Source organism: Lissotriton vulgaris, chromosome 11 (assembly GCF_964263255.1).
Source record: "Lissotriton vulgaris chromosome 11, aLisVul1.2, whole genome shotgun sequence".
NCBI lineage: Eukaryota > Metazoa > Chordata > Amphibia > Caudata > Salamandridae > Lissotriton > Lissotriton vulgaris.
The window spans coordinates 948,334,263-948,348,990 of NC_141699.1; the positions used below are offsets into that span (position 1 = coordinate 948,334,263).

The 14,728-nt window shown below is 50.2% G+C and overlaps 1 protein-coding gene across 3 annotated transcripts in view; it reads left to right on the forward strand.

Annotated features, from left to right (window-relative positions):
- Nucleotides 1–14,728, forward strand: part of HLTF (helicase like transcription factor) — a 416,132-nt gene that overhangs the window by 41,202 nt on the left and 360,202 nt on the right. For all 3 annotated transcript variants that reach the window (XM_086944107.1, XM_086944108.1, XM_086944109.1), the window contains exon 3: nucleotides 10,407–10,573. In XM_086944107.1, the coding sequence (XP_086800233.1) occupies nucleotides 10,407–10,573 (167 nt within the window). The remainder of the gene's footprint in view (nucleotides 1–10,406; nucleotides 10,574–14,728) is intronic.

Consider the following 14,728-nt stretch of genomic DNA (forward strand, 5'->3'; position numbering starts at 1 on the left):
CACAGCCTGGCTGTTCTCTTTCTAAATTACGACATGTACCCTAGGTGCATTTACCAATTGGTACTGGGCCACCTTATCAGACCCTGTAACTCAGGGCATAGGTGTACCCAGGGCCGCCAGGAGCTGCAGCATGTATTATGCCGCCCCTGGCTGGCCGCCTAAATTTGACACAACTGGCTGCATGACAGCTGGGGCGAAGTCGTGTAATCACACTTTGCTTTAGATATAGTAGCCCTATATCTAACCATACAATGGACACTCGAGTTCCTATCAGTCACTCCTATGGCAGGCCTTGACAATCCTGAAGGCAGAGTGCATGGGCTCGTGTGAACTAGGCTCTGGCCCGAGCCGAGCCCGGTTGCAGCTTGCGGAACCAAGACCCAATGGCTGTTCCATGATAACGCGTACCCCATCGGTAACTTCGGTGTCGCGTTATCAAGGCATGTCGAGTAAGGTGTCATACGAATCGGGATGCAGCCCTCTCACCAACCCTGGCGATGAGGTTAGCATTCCGCCCTTCTAGAGGGACACGACATGTACGTAACTGTGAACCCCGGTTAAAGTTAACTAAAGCCTCAGCTCCACAAAATGGATGCTGCCACCACAGACACGAGTCTGACCTCCTGCTGCTGGGAGTCCTTCCAGTGAGGGGCGCTTGGACAAAGGGTTTCCTGTCGAGGGCGGTGTTCGCACCGTCCCAGACAGGGTTTGTGTATTCTGGGTAGGTAGGGCTTTTGCGAGAAGGTGACTGCGGAGTGGCACCCCGGTGCTCACTACGCATCTGCCGGTCAAAACCAGTTCCAGGGGCGCCAGCCCTGGCCTGGGGAAAGTCCGGCAGGGGAGAGGGGTGTAACTACCCCCCTTCCTGGTCCCACCCTTAGGGCAGGACCTAGTCATGTACCCACCCCTTTCTTTAGGATAAAGGCCGGAGCGGGGACCCTTCCAAATTAGATCATCTTTGAATCAAGAACTACTTTCTACGAAAGGACACTCAAGACTCTTCTCAAGATTTCTCCCTTGTGACTAAGGAGTAGTCACCCTGCATCAGCGGGCACCATCTAAGAACTCTGCGGTTTGCTGCAAGTCCTTCCTCAAGGATCCGACGGCCCAGCTCGACGAGAACCGGCTTCCCTGGCACCTCTGACCTCTACCCACGTCATCAGCTCAGCTGTGATCTGTGGGTGCGACGAGACCTCGAGGGACCGGCCATCATCAGAACCTGCACGCTCTTAAACCAGCACGACCATCGAAGCGATTCCCTGGTGAGTGCTCTGGGGTCCGAGAAGCCCCGACCCTGAGCCGCTCTAGCACCGAAGTGCAGTCTCCCAGCATCTCCACGATCTGCGTGGGGCCCTTCTGCTCGCTGCTCAGCACGTTGTCTGGTCACTAGCCGCTGGCTTGTGCCCTTCTGTGACGACATCCGACAATCAACACTGCTGGTCTGGTTGCTCCAGACTGGCCCTTGCTTCCATCTCTGCGAGAAGCACCCCGGACCCTCCTGGTCCACTCAAGACGCCATCTTAGGCCCACCACGTGGCCCTGAGATCTGCCAAGGCTTGTTGCCCCATCCTGGGCCCAGCGACGCCGACAGCATCATCCTTCGTGGGACAGCTCGCACCTCCGCCGTGGTCGCCGACAACGCCTCCTGGTCCGTGAGACTGCAGAGCCTAGCGTCGCCCACTCACCTGGTCGAGGTGACGGCCAACCGGTGCCATCCTGGTACCCTCTGACTACTGGCTAGTAGTACGAACTTGGTCCCCTCTGCTTTCAGGTATGAACAATCTCTGATCCAGGCTTGGATCTCTACGAACTATTCATCACTGGTCGCCGGCCAGCAACTCCTTTTCTTCCGGCTCCTGGCTCGTCAGCGAAGACCCCGACGCCTGTAAGACTTGTGCAGCCGCAGCCCTCGTGGCTAGGTAACTCGGCATTTCGGTGCCTGCATAGCCTCTTTACTCTAGGGTCCCGAGTCCCTCGCTTCCGACTTGCCTTATCGGGTCCGCCCGAGACCTTAAACTTTCCGTGTCCTCGGACACTTGTTTTAATTGTGCACTTGAAGTATTTTCCTAAAAGATTTGGTTTGTGCTTAGTACCCTGCCTCATAAAGAGTCCAGGGCTGTTGTGAATCTTAATAAATATCCTGTTTATTTTCATAACACTTGTGTGGTGTCCTTTCACTGGGTGTTCAAGGGGTACATGTGTGGTAAACAGCTGGCTTAACGCGCCCTCTCGAGTCTTTAGCCTTAGACTGCTCGTATCCACGCTACTAGGATAGCTGGTCTATAGGTTGACTTACAACCAAACACCATAAGGGACGTTGGAACGATACATAGCGGTCGCTAGAATAGCGAACGTTGCATATCGGGCCAACTTCTCACAACCGCCAGGGGACACTGGTTACCAGATCCACCGTCGCCAGTCAGACCTTATACGAGGAGGGAACGTTCCTCTTTTCCACACGGCACCGGCTCACCTTCTCTGAGGCCTCACATCCGACTCCCTTTTATGTTCCGGAATCAAGAATCACACGTCCCCCCAAGGGAACACCTCGATGATTACCGCCCGGATTGCCGATATGTCTGCTGTCCAGTGATCTTCAAACATCAACTGGTGAGTCTCTCTTTTCAATTCAAAGCTCCGCACAAGCATCACATATCCAGGGGGGAAAACACCTAACTGACCCTGGCTCAGCTCCTTGTCCTCGTCGCCAGAAAATGTAGTAATAAATCACTACTGTTGAGGGTTCCAATATTAGGTTTATTCGTCATAAGTATAACAGGTGCTCCCAGCTTGGCGGCAGTCTCTCACAACGAACATTCTAACACGCACTCGCGGAGGCAGAGTGGACTGTACCAGGAGGGGAGAGGGGAGAGGGGTGGTTGAGAGGAAGAGGGAGATTACAACACATATTTTAATAAATATTCTTTTGTTCCCATGTACATCTCAATCTATTTTTTCTGGGACTCAGTATATTTGGACCCATTTAACAGATTCTGTGTATTTTGTTTTTGTAAAGGGTTTTTGCAGTTAGAGTTCATGAAGCAGATCACAGTTTCTTATACATACATTTCATTGTGTTCTTCCTTTTTAAGCTTGAGGCACAACCTAAAAGTTGGTTAAACCCATACCCCTCTCTCAGAAAAAGTGCCTAATACATAATACACCATTGCAAGTTAGCATTGAGTAAGTTCCTCTAGAACTTATCAAGAAGTACAACAATCTCAGGAAGACCAGCATATTGGCTATTGCCATGCACTCCAGGGGTGTCAATGGTACACTGGTCCAAAAAGGGGTGGGCTCAATCAATCAGGGGTTTATAAAGCGTGCTACTCCGCCATGAGAATCTCAAGGAGCGGGGGCAGGCAGCTCCAGCTCAGTCGAAGAGCCAGGTCTGGAGGTCCTACCTGAAGATGTGCAGGTTAGGGGAGCATCTGATGCTGACCGGGAGATCGTTCCAGATTTTGGCTGCGATGTAGGAGAAGGCCCTTCCTCCTGCTCTGCTTCTGATGCTGCGGCGGGTCTCCTCTAGGGCGAGGTCGGCGGATCGGAGAGGTCTATTGGGTGCGTGGAAACACACTCCATTGTTGAGGTATTTGGGTCCGATGTTGTGGAGGGATTTATAGGTGTGGGTGAGAAGCTTGTAGGTTATTCTCTTCTCGGCCGGTAGCCAGTGTAGGTCTTGAAGGTGTTGTGTTCGTGCCGTGGGGTCCCGAAGACGAGTCTCGCAGTTGCTTTCTGGAAGGTCTGGAGCTTGTGTAGAAGGGTCCCGTTGATGCCGGCGTAGAGGGCGTTTCTGTAGTCCAGTCTGCTGGTTATGAGTGCCTGGGTGACGTATTCCTATGTTTGGGGGGGGGATCCATTTGAAGGTCTTTCGGAAGATGAAGAGGCAGTTGAAGCTGGTGGGGGGCGACTGCGTTGATCTGGCTGATCATTGTGAGAGAGGAGTCCAGGATGATGCTGAGGTTTTAAGCGTGGTCTGTCAGGGTGAGTGGACTCCCGAGGGCGGAGGGCCACCAAGTGTCGTCCCAGGTGAAGGCCGAGGGTCCCAGGATGAGGACTTCTTTTTTCTCAGTGTTTCATCCGGGCCGCGACGTCCTTCATTCCTTCCTGGAAGCTGAGACTGGTATCTTCGGGATCCCTCATGACAGAGGATGAGTTGGGTGTCGTTGGTGTAAGATACTATGTTGAGCTCATGCTGTTTGACGATGGCGGGAAGGGGCGCCATGTAGATGTTGAAGAGTGTGGGGCTGAGCGATAATCCCTGAGATACTCCGCTGTTGATCTCTGTGGGTTCGGACATGAAGGGAGGGAGTCTGATCCTTTGTGTTCTGCAGAAGAGAAAAGTGATCCAGTTGAGGGGGTTTCTTGTATTCCAGTGTCGTGCAGTCTGGCTGCTTGGGTGTGGTGCGAGACTGTCGAAAGCCGTGGAGAGGTCTAGTAAGAGAAGGGCTGTGGTGTGACCCTGGTCTAGTAGCATGCAGATGTCGTCAGTGGCGGCGAGGAGGGCGGTCTCGATGCTGTGGTTGCTGCGGAATCCAGACTGGGAGCTGTCTACGATGGAGTGCTTTTCGATGAATGCGGTCAGCTGGGCATTTACGACTCTTTCGGCGGTGAACAGGAGTAGAGAGATGGGCCGGTAGTTCTTCAGGTCCGTAAGGTAGGCAGTGGGCTTCTTGAGGAGGGGCTTGACTTCTGCCTGTTTCGAGTCATCCGTTTGGAGGGAGGCGTTGATGGTCAGTCCTAGTTCTGGGGCGATGGCGGTGGCGTCCTTCTGGTAGATGTGTGGTGGGCAGGGGTCTGTGGGGTTCCAGACTGGGTTTTCATCTTGGTCATGGTGATGAGTTCCACCGTGGTGGGGGTCCAGGTGGTGATGGTTGGTTGGTGGGAGGGGTGGTGAACGGCGTCTGGTCGCTGAAGTGGTCGTAGATCAGGAACCCTCACCCCCAGAACACCAACCACACAACTACAACTACCACGATCAGCACAGACCCATACCCCTATGTCAATCGTCCCATTCAACCCATCTCTGTTCCCAAAATCCCGTCCCAAACCACACACCCTTCTGTCCATCCACTCACATTATTAGTGAAACAGCTCCCACTCCGAACAGACATAACCCTTCCTCTCCCCCTCCCAAACTGCGTACTGACCCCTTGCCACCTCCACTTAAAGCACCCTCCGAAACCGCCCCTAACAGACAAAGCACCAACACCCTCACCACTCCCACACCTACCAACCTGCTCCCTGCATACTTTGAACACCTCACTCCCAACAAGGCTCAGCCACTCAACCAGTATCCCTCTCTCTCTAACCAAACCCCCACGCCAGACCTAAAGGAAAGTCTAAATCTCATGGTAACTCAGCTAAATAAAGTGATTCTAGGTATCAATAATATCCTAACGTCCCTCAAAACCGACACTGACCATGCCCACTGCTCAACCCTCTAACCCTTGCCCTACACCAGACCCCTATTCCAACCCCCAGAATCTCAACCTAACAAATGGCGCATCACTCCTTCAAAAAACCGCGCTCACAGACCGATTTGATCCACTCCCAAGATGTCACACAGAGAAACTACAGAGCTGGCCAAAACATACAAATGGACACCAACCAGAAAAAGAGAACCCACCTCCAAGATCCATGTGATCACTAGTATCTGTAGAAACCCTGTTCCACCCAGGTCACCGTCCATACTGCCACCATAATTCTCGGATATCCCCAGGGCTCCCTCCTCTCAAACACAACAGCAACTCGAGGTATAACAACTGTCTACTTATAAACTGTAGATCTGCCTCCAAGCATGCGACAGAACTGGCTGAAACAATCCTCAACTATGACATTGCATTCATGACAGAGACTTGGCTTAATGAATCATCCTACCCGATCCTCTACTTACTAGTGATGGATTATCAAAAAAGACAGAATCGACCAAATAGGCTTGGGCTTAGCCATTATCCACAAGTTTACCATCACAATGGTGGAATCGGTCTCCTCTACTTACAGCATCTTTGAATATCTCAACACCTCTATTCGGTTGAAAAACAATGTCAACAAACTGCCCCCTCTACCACCCCCTAATCCCCCCCCCCCCCCCCCCCCCCCCCACCCCCCGGTAACACTCTCCCTTTACTCGACCACCTATAGACTTGGTAACACACTGCTCACTCTCAGATGCCAACTTGCTCCTAGGCGATTTCAACCTCCACTGGAATGATGATAAAAACACCCAAATCCAATCCTTAAAAGTACTCTTACTAAAGCACAACCTCAACCAATACTGCAAAGAACAAACCCACAACCAAGGCTTAACCCTTGACGCCATCATAGCTCAAGAGAAGTCTATAACCATCAACAACATCCTTCCAGTTGATTGGTCAGACCACCGTGTAATCCTGTTCCACCTACACCAGGAAGATTCATACCCCATCCATACTAAGAAGACCCTTCAGTGATCCAGAAACCTCAGCCAAGCTCACCTAGCTGAGCTAGAAAAAGCAATGATCTCTAGCCTCCCCCCTAAACCAGGCGACCTCTCAACGGTCGAACTCACAACCCACTTTAACTCAACGATGACAGCTGTCCTAGACCAAGTAGCCCCTCGGAAACTAAAAAAGATTAGAGACACCCCTTTGAGATCCTGGTTCACCAAGGACAACTCGGAGCTGCAGAAAGACTCTGGCGATCCAACCCTTCCTCAACTCACCTCCACCGACTCAGCAGAGCGCAGAGCATACAAAAACGTCATCATCAATGAAAAAGCAGCCTTTTTCCGCAGCGCCCTTGACAATGCAATAAACCATCCAAAAAACATAGTAAATAAATAGACTTCGAAACCTCCCACGACAGTCCCTCAGGGCTCTAAAGAACTCTGCGATAAATTTGCCAAATTCTTTGATGAGAAAATTGCATTGATCGAGTCCTCCCTCGATAGCCACACACAAGCGCCTGACTCCAAAGTAGAAATCCCCCTCCCGGAGACAAATGAGGGCAACCAATCCCCAGGATCCCCCTCCTCCCTTAATTGCTGGAAAGCATTTAAGCTATTCTCAGAAATGGACATCTCCAAACTTATTGAAAACTCGAAACCCTCCTCCCACTTCGCAGACCCCCTCCCAGCATCCATGGCAAAAAACCTCAGCCCCATAATTTCACCCCTCTGGACAACGATAATAAGCAGCTCGCTAAACACAGGGTCATGCCAGACTGCCTAAAGCTTGACCAAGTTTCTCCAATACTAAAAAAAAACAGGCTTAGACCCCGAGGACCTTAACAACTTCAGATCAATCTCAAACCTGCCTTTCCTGGCCAAAATCCTCAAGAAATGTGTCCTTCTCAACCTCAACCAGCACAATCAGGCTTCAGAAAGCACTGCAGCACAGAGACAGCCTTACTAAATATAGCAGATGACATCCACAAATGTATTGATGCTGGTCGATGCTGCCTGCCCATCCTCCTAGACCTATCAGCGGCCTTCGACACGGTAGACCACAAACTTCTTCTCAACACACTAAAACAACTGACCGGAGCAGACGGCGAGGTGCTAAAAGGGTTCACCTCCTTCTTTCACAATCGTTCCCAACAAATCAAAATAAACAATGCAGTCTCCGATACCTCCACCGTAACCAGAGGTGTCCCTCATGGCTCAGTCCGCTCACCTACTCTCTTCAATATCTACATGGAGACCCTCACTAACATAATCAATCAAGCCAACATCACCTACCACCTTTACGCAGATGACATCCATCTCTACCTGGAAGTCTCCTCCCGAGAAGACATTCGCCGTCTCAAAGACACCCTAAAAAAAATTCAAAACTGGCTATCGCACAACCACCTTAAACTTTTTTTGTAAAAGGCAGATTCTACTCTAGCATGCTTTAAGGGCAACAAAGCTATGGCTTGTTTCTTAGGGTGGCTTTCCCCTTCTTCTCCCTTTCATGTCCGATATCGAAAGCATTGGGTCTATTATGCCTGGTGTTTGAGGCATATGAGCTGCAGATCTCACACTTCGCATTAGATTGCCATCTGGTGTTGGGCTCGGATGCTTGCACGTTGTTGTCTTGGAAGAAGTCTTTGTAGTCATGAGATAGGTGACTCCTCCCTTGGATGATAATGCGCATGGGCATCGACTCCATCCTTAGATAGTTTTTTTCCGCCATTGGTTCGGATGCAACTTTTTGGCTCCGGTTCGAAATCTATATTTAAAACTACTACGATGCGAAAAAACTTCCATAAACTCTTCAGATTGACTTCGAACATCTTCAGCTTCGACCAACTTTCATCGGTTCTATTCCGGTCGTCGACGCGGGCCGTTGGGCCTATCCACGCCGTGAGGCCTATGGCTCATGGAAAGGACGCCATTCAAGAAATACCCCCAGTGTGGAGCAAAATTTCCGCACAGTTACCATAACAAGGTCTGCAAACTGTGCCTATCACCTGAACATGACGAGTCCAGCCTGCGCATCCTTTCAATCAAAGAAGACCATTCGAGATCGAAGAGCTCGTCAACACATCATGCAGAGATCAGCTCCGGAACCATTGGACATATTCGAAGAAGGCCCAGATGTCCCAGAAGAAGATTCCGAAGATCTCCAAATCGTATCAGAGGCATAAGACTCAGACGACCCCATCACTCCTGGTCAAAGAGTGAGGACTACTGCCCCTACCCCAACCCCACCACCAAAACCAAAGGCAATGGTCAAGACTTCGCCTGCTGGCCCCAGTCGTGACCGAAAACACACTTCAGAAGCCCCGCCTCCGGGCCCAGCTCCGAAGAAAAAAGAAAAGCCTTCCGGTAGCTCAGGACCGAGCAAACCGCATGTACCAATCCCACCGGCACCTTCGGCACCAAAACTAAAAGAACTCTCGACTCCGAAATCGGTTCCGATACCTCAAGGCTGAGATTCACCATCAACCCGTTTTAAGATGAATAGAATCCTATATTTTAATGGCTGATAGTGCTCTTGCCTTCACACTGTTACATCTGTTTCTGCTCATGTCACTATTTTAATTGTTGGATTTTACCTGCAGTAAATTATCCCTTTTAGGGTAAATGTTCACAGCTCAATTGTCTCCTTATGGCTTGAATTTAACTATGTAGGAGGAATTCAAAACATTCATCCAGCATGAAACGCATACAAACACAACTGCCACACGCATACGCTGGTGTAGCCCCCTCATCCCACGCACCTCCTCCGATTGCCCCTACCAGAACTTTCCTTCAAGATACAACAGATATGTGGCATCCAACATAGCACCTCAATCCACAACCCCCACACATCTACACCAACAAACTGAAATGTGCCACTCACTTGTGCAGCAACAACAGACCCATACTCCTTGAAAACTCAGACAGTGGAGATGTTACCTACTCAAGTGTGTTGGAAAGTGGTAAATGCCTTCCTGCGGATCTCTCAGACACAAACAAATCATCGAACAGGACCCTTTCACCCAACTAGCGGTGCAGCAGAGTTTCACCCAACTAGAAGTCGAACAGAAAACAATACCCAGAACATCACAGGATGACTCCTACTCCAACCTGGAATGGAAATTCTGGGATCAGTTGCTGAAGCACCTCAACAATAGAACAATAAAAGCCAATGATGACAATAAAAATATATCACAGTATTATATTGGGGCCTATCAAAAAGCAGATCTTCATTTCATCTAAGGGAACATTTAACTAAAGATTGAACAGCTATAGAAGCCCGCTTAGAAGTTTCACCTTGTTGTGTAGGTCTGTAGAGAGTTATTTGGAAGATGTATACACATTTTGCTGTGATGTTTCTTATCTTCTTGTGCGTTGGATAGCTGGATTGGGAGAGGGATCTCTTCTTTCTAAAGCCTATTCAAACTTGCGCTGGGCCTTTTCAAATATGTACTCCTTTTGAGTCTTGTGTTGGGTCCTTTACATGTACATGCATCTTGCTGAGCACTTCAATGATCTGGTACCTCTTCCTAAATTTATATTTAACCTTCCCTTGTTTTGGAAGTGGTGCTGCCTATAATTTTCTGAAAATGAACTAAAGTGGTTCATTTAGGATTTGGTTAACTCTGTGCCTTAGCTGAAGTCACAGCGATCTCAGCTATGCACTGCAGGAGAACAACTCTAAGGAGGATGGGAGGTCTTCTGCCATGGGAGAGGAGGATGTATCTCCATGGCCAGTGGTCTCCTGCCCAACGTTAATAAATACAATGTATTTAATTCTGTGTTGTTATAGTGAATAGAGTATCAAACTACAGTAATTCCTAAGTGCAGAAAGGAAATAAGCATGTTGTCTGGGGAAACCCGGTTCTTGCATTCCTCTGATGTACGGTTTAAAAAATTTATATAGGTTTGTGTTTTCCACTTTTGGTTTATTTAAATTGGAGGTGTTTCATGGCACTTATATTCTTCTCTTTTGTTTTAGGTTAACAATAATGAAATGGTTGCCCTACAGAGAGAGCCAACCAATCCATATGATAGAAATGCAGTTAAAGTAAATAATGTGAATGGAGAGCAGGTTGGGCATATAAAAAAAGAGCTTGCTGCAGCTCTGGCCCATATTATGGACAACAAACTGGCAAAGATTGAGGGGTAGGTATTATTGCATACTATTCTAAATTATTTATCAATATAAAAGTAATATAACCTGATTCAGTTATCAAATAAAACATAGAGAAAAACTGTAATATTTAGGTACCCTACAGCGTTGGTTCTTAACCCGAGGTCCAATTACCACTGGGGGCCCGATGAGCCTACTCAAGGGTTCCGCGACTGTGTTGCAAAATGAAATAATAATAGTAGAATTAAAACATAAAAATGAATACGGTATAGACAAATACAGATGCAAAATTGAAAATCTTATCAATATTTGTGAATTTATCGAAACTTTCAATATTTGAGCATTTGTATATTTGTTTTGTATTTTATGTATTGTTTTGAGGTTCACATTATAGAAATTGCTTAGACTGGGGGTCCCTAGCTTCCAACAGTGACACAGTGGGGATCCTGGATACCAGGAATGATTCAGGGGGCCTACAGAAGGCAAAATGAACACTTGTTTCCAGTCCATGGAAGACTTGGTTTGGCAGTTCGGGCTGGACTCTTCTCATGAGGTACTGGGTCAAGACTGATACGCATATATTGCTGGGTCTGAACTGGGGTGGCGAAGTGAGCTAAAGACCGATGATGGATACAACCCTGATCTGTGACATGCCCTTTGATGGCTCCCGCCTCTTTGGCGATAAGGCCGACAGTGCACTGGAGCACTTTAAGGACTCACGGGCCACGGCCATGTCCTTGGGTCTTTCTATGAAGAACCCTGCCATTCCTGGGGTTCGTTCCTTTCGTGGCCAGGGCAGAGGCCCCCAGGTATGCTCCTCCCACAAGCCTGCGCAGAGCCAGCCTCAATGCGGCCGTGGTGGGTCCGGGAACCTGCTTGCACGTCAGTCCACCTCTACCCTTGCTGTTTCCACCTCCAAGCCTTCCTAATCAGAGCTTCAGGGAGCACCCCACACCGGTGGGTGGCAGGGTCCACCACCACCTTCACCACTGGCACGAAATTACATTGGACAGGTGAGTGCTGCAGATAATCTGCAAGGGTTATTCCCTTCTATTTCAGTCCTCCCCTCCAGCCATATCGCCTCGGTGCCACCGCATGTCGGGGGATCATTTGGTTCTTCTCCAACAGGAAGTCACGGCCCTCTTGGCCAAGGGGGCCATCGAGTGCGTTTCCTTGTAGGAAGTAGGGAGTGGTTGTTATTCCCACTACTTTCTGGCCCCCAAGAAGGACAAGGGGGCCTGCGCCCCATCTTGGACCGCCGGGACGTAAATTGCTTCTTCCGGAAGGAGAAATTCAAAATGTTGACTCTGGCTCAGGTCCTTGCTGCCCTCGACCCTGGAGACTGGATGGTAGCGTTGGACTTGCAGGATGCCAATTTCCACATCCACATCCCCGTCCTGCCGGCCCACCGGCATTACCTGCGGTTCACGGTGGCCAGGAGCATTTACAGTTTGCCGTGCTCCCCTTCGGCCTTACCAGCTCCCCTCGGGTGTTCACGAAGGTGATGGCGGTGGTCGCGGGTCACCTGCGCAGGTCGGGGGTGTCAGCCTGCCCCTACCTCGAAGACTGGTTGTTGAAGGCGGGCTTCCCCCAGGTAGTCGTCAACCACCTTCAGACTACGGCCGACCTCTTACAGTTGCTGGGGTTCTCCATCAATGTGCCGAAGTTGCACCCGAGTCCCTCTCAGAAGCTCCCCTTCATTGGAGCGTTTCTGGATTCGACGCTGTTTCGGGTCTATCCTCCCGAGCAGCGAGTCCGGGATATTTAGGCTATGATTCCGACCATTCGTCCTCTGTCCTGGGTTTCAGTCAGGGTGACCCTAGGGCTCCTGGGCCTGATGGCCTCCTGCATGCTGCTGGTGACACATGCCAGATGGCATATGCAGGCTCTGCAGTGGGTCTTGAAGTTCCAGTGGGCGCAGCATCAGGGCAACCTGTCCGATCATGTCCAGATTTCGGAGGGCACTGCTCGACTATTGCGGTGGTGGCTCACAAATCGAGATTGGGTCAAGGGTAGATCCCGCTCCCTTTCCCAGCCGGAGCACACAATGGTGACGGATATGTCCCTCCTGGGATGGGGTGGCCACTTGGGAGAGGCGGAGATCAGAGGCCTCTGGTCCCCGGCGGAGTCCAGGCTCCATATCAACCTTTTGGAGCTGAGGGCCATCCGACTTGCACTGAAGGCCTTCCTTCCCTCTGTCCGGGGAAGTGTAGTGCAGTTGTTAACGGACAACCCCACCGCCATGTGCTATTGCAACAAACAGGGTGGGGTGAGGTCCTGGACCCTATGTCGGTAGGCTCTGCGCCTCTGGACATGGATGGAACATCAAGACATTACTTTAGTGGTTCAACACCTGGCTGGTTCTCTAAACACCAGGGCGGACAAACTCAGCCGCCAGTGCTTGATGGATCACGAATGGCGTCTAAACTCGGACGTGGCGCAAGGTCTCTTTCAGCAGTGGGAAGACCCTTGGTTAGATCTATTCGCCACCAAAGAGAACGTGCAATGTCATCAATTCTGCGCGTTGGAATTTCCAAGTCTGCACTCGCTCAGCGACCCTTTTCGTCGCGAGTGGTGTTGCGGTCTGTTGTACGTCTTTCCGCCTATACCACATTTGCCCAGAGTGCTGAAGAAGATCAGGGGCGACTGACCCAAGTCATCCTTGTGACTCGGGATTGGGCACGAAGATACTGGTATCCCGAGCTACTCAGCATGGCGATTGATCCCCCGATCCGATTGCCTCTTCGGGAGGATCTTTTGTCGCAGCAGCAGGGTACGGTTCTCCACCCGAACCTGTCCAGCCTCCACCTCCATGCTTTGAGATTGAGCGGCGACAGTTGACACATTTCGATCTTCCTCCATAGTATGTGATGTCATTCTGGCAGCCAAGCGTCCCTCTACAAAAATGGTATACGCCTGCAGGTGGAACAAGTTTGTGGCATGGTGCACGGCGAAGGTTATCTTAAGGCCATATCCGCCTTTCTATGGCTTCCTGATCAGCCTTCTCTTTTTAAGTCCAAGGTTGTGAACCGTTTTCTAAAAGGCATTACGCACACGCTCCCTCCGGTGCCGTTCATCATGCCTCAGTGGGACTTAAATCTTGTCTAGACGTTTCTGATGTGCGCTCCCTTCGAGCCCCTTCATAACTGTCCTTTACGTCTTCTCACTCTTAAGACGGCTTTCCTGGTAGCGATCACCTCTGCCTGAAGAGTGAGTGAGCTCCAGGCTCTTTCTTCTAAACCTCCATTCCTTTCTATTCATCCGGACAAGGTGGTTCTGAGGACCCGTCCTTCTTTCTTGCCAAAAGTTGTCACACCCTTCCACATCAGGCAGACCATCACTTTGCCCACCTTCTTTCCACCTCTGCATCCTTCCAGCGAGGAAGAGAGGCTCCACAGTCTGGACCCAAAACGTGCGCTTGCATTCTATCTGCAGTGTACACAGCAGTTCTGGGTGGACAATCAGCTCTTTGTCAGCTACGTGGGTGCCAAAAAAGGTCAGGCCGTGCACAAACTGATCATCTCCCGGTGGGTCGTTCTGTGCATCAAAGAGTGTTACTCTTTGGCCAAGAAGGAGGGTCCTGTGGGACTGCGTGCCCATTCTACCAGGGCTACTGCAGCCACTACTGCCTTGGGACGTGGCGTTCCCTTGCAGGGCATTTGTCAGGTAGCTACGTGGACCTCGCTGCACACGTTTACCAAGCACTACTGCCTTGACAGTCCGGTCTGGAGAGACGGCTTCTTTGGCTGTTCTGTGCTCCGTGACTTTCTGGTGTAATCTTGTTCGCAGACCCACCACCGGAGTTGGTATTGCTGGGGTAACTATTGTAAAGAAAGGAATCTATCACTAAAGTGACTCTTTCAGATGCACAAGTTACTACATGTGTAACAATGTATCTGTAAGAGACATTAGTTAGTGATAGATTCCTTACCACCCCACCAATCCTCCCCGTTCTGCAAACTGATTACTAGGGTTAAGGTCATCCCTGTTAGGGCCTTAGTTTTATGCACCAAAGGTCAGTATCTTGCATGACTCTGTGTTCCTGGTGCAGAAAGTCATGTACAGAATTGACGTCAGCGTGCATGGGTGGCGCCTAAGTACTCTCCGTGATGTCATCTCGGGGGTAAATCATTCAGACTCCTTGCAGCCAAGAAGTGGAATATGCTCCCCACTGAACTGCGCCTCGA